The sequence below is a fragment of the Atta cephalotes genome (assembly GCF_000143395.1).
Source record: "Atta cephalotes unplaced genomic scaffold scaffold00099, whole genome shotgun sequence".
Lineage (NCBI taxonomy): Eukaryota > Metazoa > Arthropoda > Insecta > Hymenoptera > Formicidae > Atta > Atta cephalotes.
Genome location: NW_012130163.1, coordinates 113,862 through 121,294, shown reverse-complemented (window position 1 = coordinate 121,294; position 7,433 = coordinate 113,862). Strand labels below are relative to the sequence as shown.

At 39.5% G+C, this 7,433-nt stretch overlaps 1 protein-coding gene across 1 annotated transcript; it reads left to right on the top strand.

Annotated features, from left to right (window-relative positions):
* The first annotated feature begins 1,382 nt into the window (after nucleotides 1-1,382).
* Nucleotides 1,383-7,118, top strand: LOC105624988 (trichohyalin-like). Its single transcript, XM_012206331.1, has 4 exons — nucleotides 1,383-1,611; nucleotides 2,797-5,500; nucleotides 6,167-6,344; nucleotides 6,867-7,118. The coding sequence occupies exons 1-4, from the start codon at nucleotides 1,383-1,385 to the stop codon at nucleotides 7,116-7,118; spliced, it is 3,363 nt and encodes a 1,120-aa protein (XP_012061721.1).
* Nucleotides 7,119-7,433: the final 315 nt, after the last annotated feature.

Genomic DNA, 7,433 nt, shown 5'->3' with positions numbered 1-7,433 from the left:
TTTACTTAGTAGTAGTAGTATATATATATATATATATATATATATATATATACACACATCATATACAGTAATTATAATTATTAGTACATACAATACATAATATATAATATATATGTCCAAAATTTAAATAAATCCTTGTCCTAATCTGACTGATTTATTTTATGTTTGTATTTTCCGTATATTACGTCATTTATATCATCAAAAATCATAAACGATGAATACCCATATCTTCTCCAAATATCTTAAAATCCCGCGATACTTCAGCATCGCATGATATTTCGCGTGTCGAGAAATGAAGAAAATCGCCAGTTGAATTTGGTCGAAATTACCAGTGATTCTTTGGTCAACTCAGTCGACGGGTCTACGAAAAGAGAAAGAGAGGAAAAGAGAAACAAAGAGAAACGTGACGTCAGTTGGCGGAAGTCAATTGGCGCGTCATGCACGCGAGAGTTGATTCTAGCGAGCGGCCTTCCTCGCCTTCTCCTTCGCCACGGTATTAAGTTTAGCCACTTCGGTCTGATGCGGGCAGTGTGTCAAGATCACTCGATTCGCTGTTGATATCGACCTTTCTCTATCTCCCCGTTCTTCTTGTTTTCTCGCTTCGCTGAGAAAGGTGTGCTCCAAGTGTCGCTCGCAAAGTAGCGGCAGATTCGTGTGTAGGAAGAGCTGGAGCGAAAATCAAAGAGACAAGAGAGCTAGTTCAAGAGTAGTTCGAGAGTTGCACGGTAGACAGGCTGTCTTGCGCCTGCTTTCATCTTTCTTGATAAAGCGACGTCCTTTGAAAGATGCCGGAGTAGCTCGCGGACGAAGTGACGAGAGAGATGATTGTCTGAGATTCAAAGTCAGGGAGAGCTGAGCTAGCTTTCCCTTTTGGGAATAAGAAGATTCGCGTGTTAGATGGTTGTTATAGTGAATACGTTATTCTTCGCGGTATATTCTAAGAGTGGTACTGCTTGGAGCGCATTGGTTTGCATGCTTGCATTTGAATGATATATAGGTAAGTCTTTGAAATTCGTCTTCAATTGCAGCTTACTTTACGAAAAAAATCTGTTTCTTAAAAGATAATTCGCATACATATATTAAAAGAAAGACTTTATATGTATCACGTGAAAATATCAGTACCTCCTTCAGTTTTTATTGTAGATAACTATACCATAGTTATATAAAATAGTGCTTTGGTGTTATTAGCTTTTTTGTTTTTTATATACTATTACAATTTTATGTCAAAGAATTTTAACTAAAAGTTAAAAAAAATGTGATGAACTCAGATATACCAAAGAATTATGAGATTAAGAATTCCACTGTAACGTAAATCAGAATCGAGGTCAGAAGAGCTTGACTAAGGTGGAATAACGAGGAAACACCCGTTTGATTGCAGAAGGATGCAACCACGGGTGACAGTGGTTCTGGCCACGGTCTGGCTGACGGTGGCGGTTCTGGTAGGAGGAGCAGTCACCCTCCGCCTCTCTCACGATCAATACTCCCCCGTATCTCCACGCCGACACGCTAGGGTTCAACGGGACCGTGCTGGAGTCTGGAGGGATCACGATCCAGTTGAGGATCAACCTCTCGACCTTTGGATCGGTTCACGAAGGTCGATCTCTGCGGAGGGTATGTCAGATTTTACAGTGTTATGTCAAGCTGAGCAAAATAAAGCATCATATTGTGTTTCGCTGTCAACTCAAGAGCTAATGTCTAATACAAGATTGTCATTTTGAGAATATAACCAGGAAAAACCTAATATAAATCTTTCTGATTTCTTTCTCTCTTTCTACATAGAAAGAAATATGTAGAAAAGATGTAAGGAACATTATGATTTTAAATTTAAATTTTATTTTATAAAATACTTTTAATATCTCTATTTAATATTCTCAGGAAACAAAGAGAGCAAATATATAGAAATGTATATATAGAAATGTATAGAAATATATATTGCTCTATTTTAATATTTAACTCAATTTACGATTTAATTCTGTCGTGCTGTCTAATGAAGCTGGAACAAACGCTTCGTGACGAATCGGCCTAACTGGTGGAAATCCGTTTGTCCCGACTTTCTGATGAATCAAGGTTTCCTTACGCATTCTCTTTATGCAACTCCAATATCAAATAAATACTGTTCATGATTGTTAAAAGTTCGAAAATTTTCAACATGCGTTCAATCTCAAATATAATTATTTTCATTTCTCGTGTTAAGTTGATAAGAAGATATTAATATTCGAAATATAAAAAAAATCTAAAGACTTGTGTTAATACATTATGTTGTCAATATAATAATAATTACATGACAGTATTGCGTTCTTTATTAATTTTCAAATTAAAAAAAATATTTAAAAAAGCAAATAGAATATTTTACTAATAAAATAAATGAAGTAAACTCAAAAGATATATCTATGCAAAAATATCATACATAAAAATTATTAATTTTTTTTATAGAAATTAATGTAAAAGAAAAAATTTTAGGACGAAAGCTATTATTTAGGAGAATAATAGATGATATATATTTTTCGAGTAATGTATACACATATAAATCTTTATATTATAACAGCACGCAAGAATTTCGAAGAAATAAATTGGCGTCGAGCATTACTCACGTCAGTGAGTATGCAACTATATAGCCAAGTATGAAATCGTTATTAAATCTTTTAAAGAGAATCTCCCCTGTAGATCAAATTTCTAAATTAAACCGGTATTTTCAGCTATTAATGTGTGCAAAAATAATTAAAATTAATTTTCTAAATATATCTAATTTTTTAGATATTTTTTAGACATTAAAAAAAGTCTAATTACATTTTTCAGAATCAGGAGCTCTATCTCGCAATGTCAAATATACCGAGCGAGATTTTGAAGGTTTCTTGAAGGACATTGTCTCGTCAAAGCGAATGTACCCCTTTTCAGGCTGGCAGAGGCGATTACCGAATATCGCCGGCGCGGAATTCGCGGCCGACAAAGTCGATTACGGCTACGAGATGCCGAAAACGCTTTCGCGCGAAGCGAAGGTATCCCCTTCAGACCTTTTAGACGACCCCTTTGTGGCAGACGACACGTTTCAGGATCAAGGGCCAGGATCGATGGAAATATACAAACTAGACCTATCCAAAGAGAAGACTCTACTGATCGCAACCACGCCCTCCACAAATTTACTGTCGAGAAATAAGAGCAAAGCTCCGAAAAAGACGGGTCATTTGAATTCAAAGACAAAGACAGAAATTAAATCAATAACAAGTGCGAATGTTAATCGTAAACAATCAAATTTTTTCGAAGAACAACTAACCGAAACTCCTTTGATCAACAAAGATGCCTTCGATGTTGGTGGTGTGCCGGAGCTACAGGTTGGATGCGAAGGTCTCGAAGCGTCGTTGTTGTCCCACAAGACGAAAAGATCGATAGATACGCCTGACAAGGAGAAGGGCGAGGTGCCAGTTCCATCCGTATTGCTAAATGTGTCGCCGGTATCCTTGGATCTCGACGACGTTCTGTCATACGATGAAGAAGAATATGAGGAAATGGACGAGCTTCTCAAACTCAAAAAACTGGAGACTACCACGAAAAGAAACAAGCCAAATAGGGGAGATATGGATGCCAGCCATCTTAATTCTGATCATCTGGATGAGTTTAGGCGACCAGAGAAGTTACCAGAACGAGGAGATTTGGGTGGATCCATCCCAATAAATTCTAGTGAATTAATAACTAATCAGAAGACCAAGCGATCTCTAACAGATCTCGAAATTAAGAATTACACGGAAGCTAAACCAAAGCGAGAAATGATTTTATTGGACGGTGATAATGGCGCCAGCAGGAATCATGGTCGGCAGTTGCTGTGGCTTGCCGAAGCAAATATTGAGGGATTTGCGGACAGTAGAAGCGAACGGAAGCGCACGAGACGATCGATCGATTGGGGCTTCGGTGAGGATGAAGGTGTCGTGTCTAGCGATGAGTTGCAGACCGTGAATGAACGTCGCAGGCAGCACCAGATGCGATACCATCAAGACACATCTATTAAAAGACGTGAGCATCATGGATTAAATACTGACATCGATAATGTTAGACAAAAGTACGAGAAAATCCTTGAGCAAAAACGAAGAGAAGAAGAGTATTTGCGACAAATGCAACAGGCTAATCAAAAATTGCCAAATAGACGGGAGGAGGAAGAGAAAAAGAAAAGAGATGAGTTACGAAGAAGACAATACGAAGAATATTATAAGAGGATGAACGTTACAACACATATAGATAACGAAGATATGCGACGGCAGATGGAAGAAAGACGAAGGCAAGAAATGCAGGAGACGGTCAGAAGAAACGAGGAAGAGCTAAGAAGACGAGAGGAAGAAGAACAAGCAAGGAAGCAGGAGCAATACAGATGGCAGCAAGAAGCTCAAAGAAAAAGGGATGAAGAGGCAAGAAGGCGTCAAGATTCAATGAGAAATCCTTCCGAAAATGTTAGAAGAATATCAGAAAACCGTCGCAAAGAATGGTTAGAGAAGAAGAGGCAAGAGGATGAAGATGAGAGAAGACGACAGCAACCATTGAATTTAATGCGTACAGAACATTCAGTCAGTCATCCGAACGATATCAGACAGCGCGATCGAGATGAGAAAAGACGACAGCAAGAAGAAAGACAGCGAGAACAGAAATTGCGAGAATATATCACACGAAATCGACCTATCAATGTCAATCATGCCGATCAAAGATCGAAAGAAGAGAAACGACACTATAGGCTCGAAGAGCACCAAGATCCGCGGATGAATATGAGTAGAAATGACGAAGAGTACTATCGACGATTGAAAGAGCAGCGTAAAAGACAAGAAGAAGAGAGAAAACTACAGGATTATATTAGGAGGAACCAACCGGTGAATGTGCCATCGAGAGATAATCAATCGACCACAACTGGTCGTAACTGGTTCGAGGAGCGAAGACTGATCGAGGAAGCCAGGCGTCGCGACAGATATCCCGATCCAGGAGTGAGGAGAGACCACGGACCGTCGGCGCCTACGTATATCGATCCGCGAAGCTCACCAGAGGAAGTTAGACGGAGGCAGCAAGAGATGGCGAGAAGATTGGAGGAGGAAAGGCGGCAGAGATACGAGGCGAAAGAGCGACGGAAGGAACTCGCCAGACGACAGTGGGAGGAGGAAGAAGAGAGACGGTTATGGCAGCAACGGATGCGAGAGGAGGCAGCTAGGCGAGAAGAGGAAGCGAGGAGAGAGCAATCTAGAAGGTACGAGGAGAACAGGCAGCAGCTAGAGGTAGCGAGGATACAGGCCGAGAGAAGGAGGCAGGAGATATTCAAACAACGATCCAAGAACGAAATTGGTAGGACGAAACAATTAGAAACTAGGCTGATCTATCACCAGAATCCTCGTCTTTTGGCAGAGCACAGAAGACGACAGGACAGCCGGCCCATTCCGAGTAATTTGATGCGAGCCGAAGAAGCCAGGCGAGCGACGGCAGAGCGCGAAAGGCAAAGATTGGAAGCCGAGAGACGACAACAGGAAGAGAGCAGGTATGCAAGTGGTCCTTAGGGCACGTGCTTTGCAAAAATGAAGTTTTCACTTGGCGCGATGCCAGTGAACTTTATTCGAGCTGATGCGCTTCGCAGCTTTCAATGTTCGTTACTGCTATCATTTGTCTCTATTCATTTTCTTTTTGTTTTATTGGTATTCCCGTTATCGCTGGGGACTAATATTATTTCCAAGTGCAGGTATTATTGCGATAAAATTGAAATCGCGTAAAGTATATTTCATACAATGAGAATATAAAATAATAAAAAATATAAATGATAATCCCTGTGAAATGACATGTTCCTTTTTTATTTTTATTTTACTTTATATTTATATTAATATTTAATACTACTAATTACTTCATCAATTGAAAGATATTATCGCCTTTCTTGCAAAAGAGTACTAAATATTCCAAGGTCCAATTCGATTTTGCTGATTTAATTCTGCTAATTTAATATAGATTTTCTTGTAGTTTAATGCAATAAATTTCGCTTACCTGAGATATTTTTCCAGTCGCGTGAAATTTTAAATATCAACAATAGCGATATATTAAAGACTGTGAACGCTGCGACTTTAATTATAGAAATATTCCAAGCGTATCATCAAGGCAAGAGTTTATTCATTCAAATCATCCGATAAATACGATCCTATATTTCCATCTACTGTAGAATGAGAGAGCACAGACAGAAGGAGACCGATCAGTGGAGACGACAAGAACTAGCCAGACTAAACTCTCTGCCGGTGAGCGCAAGGATAATAGTCCGTCCTGGTGGCTCCTCGCCGACGACGCCCGTTTCGCCTTCAGTGATATCGAGGGGAGGCTTCAACAACGAGATCGATTTTATAGTAAGTCCTCCATTTATCTGTCAAAACACTTTACCGCACTCCGATCCGGTTGTAAACCCGATTCGGTTGTCCACCAGAGGTTTATTCACTGACGAATTCGATCTCGTGGTCGCCAATTATCTTGCGCCAAACTAAAGCGCGCTTCATTAAATCAGGGAGAAGTTGTGGCGAATTCGTGCCCTTTCGATTCCAAGTCTTCAGTCGCCTTGTTTTGTTCCACTTAATTGACTGAACACTGAGCAGCATCGCGTATCACTCTCTTTGGTACTTTCTTGTAATATTTTTCGAAAATAATTGCAATAATTTTAGAGAAAATAAGAAAAAAAGTACAAATATGTGCTAAAGTTGTTACTTTTGCAATTTGAATTATGCATGATAAACAGTTTTATTATATATATATATATATATATATGTATATATATATTTTTTTTCTTTAGGTCCCTTATAAATATTATGATAATTCTGTCGTAATTGATAATTAATAATTAGAATATGAATTAAAAATTCAATGATTATTTTCAGGGAATCAACCCACATCGCGACGGCGTACAAGTGGCACAATTTCCTGTCCCCCCGACACCGAAACCACCTGCCCAAAGTCCTGCCCCATGTGTTTGGGCAGTTGTTCATTGTTGTTCATCCAATAACAATCGTCTCGTAAAGTGTTTCGAATCATTAGGCTGCCCCGGGATTAATTGGGATCCTAACCCATGTAGAGGGCCTGTTGCGGACGCTGCCAGAACAGAAGTCCTGAAGTTCTATGCTAACTCATAAAACTAATAACATCAATAAGATTCAGCCTTTACTTTTGGAGAGATGAATATCAATTAGACAAGAAAAAAGAAGGGAAAACTCTTCAACACCGACGAAAATCTCTCTCTCACACACACACACACACACACACACACACACACACACACACACACACACACACACACAACACACACACACACACTACACACACACACACACACACACACACACACACACACACACACACGCACCACACACGACACACACACACCACACACACACACACACCGACACGACACGACACACTACTTAGTTTAGTACTACCGTACTTACGTA

Bases quoted from the DNA above. Each gene is read 5' to 3' on its own strand.
- LOC105624988 (XM_012206331.1), top strand. From the start codon at position 1,383: ATGCAACCACGGGTGACAGTGGTTCTGGCCACGGTCTGGCTGACGGTG. The intron at 1,612-2,796 runs GTATGTCAGATT...TACATTTTTCAG, and splicing joins AAGGTCGATCTCTGCGGAGG to AATCAGGAGCTCTATCTCGC. The intron at 5,501-6,166 runs GTATGCAAGTGG...CATCTACTGTAG, and splicing joins CGACAACAGGAAGAGAGCAG to AATGAGAGAGCACAGACAGA.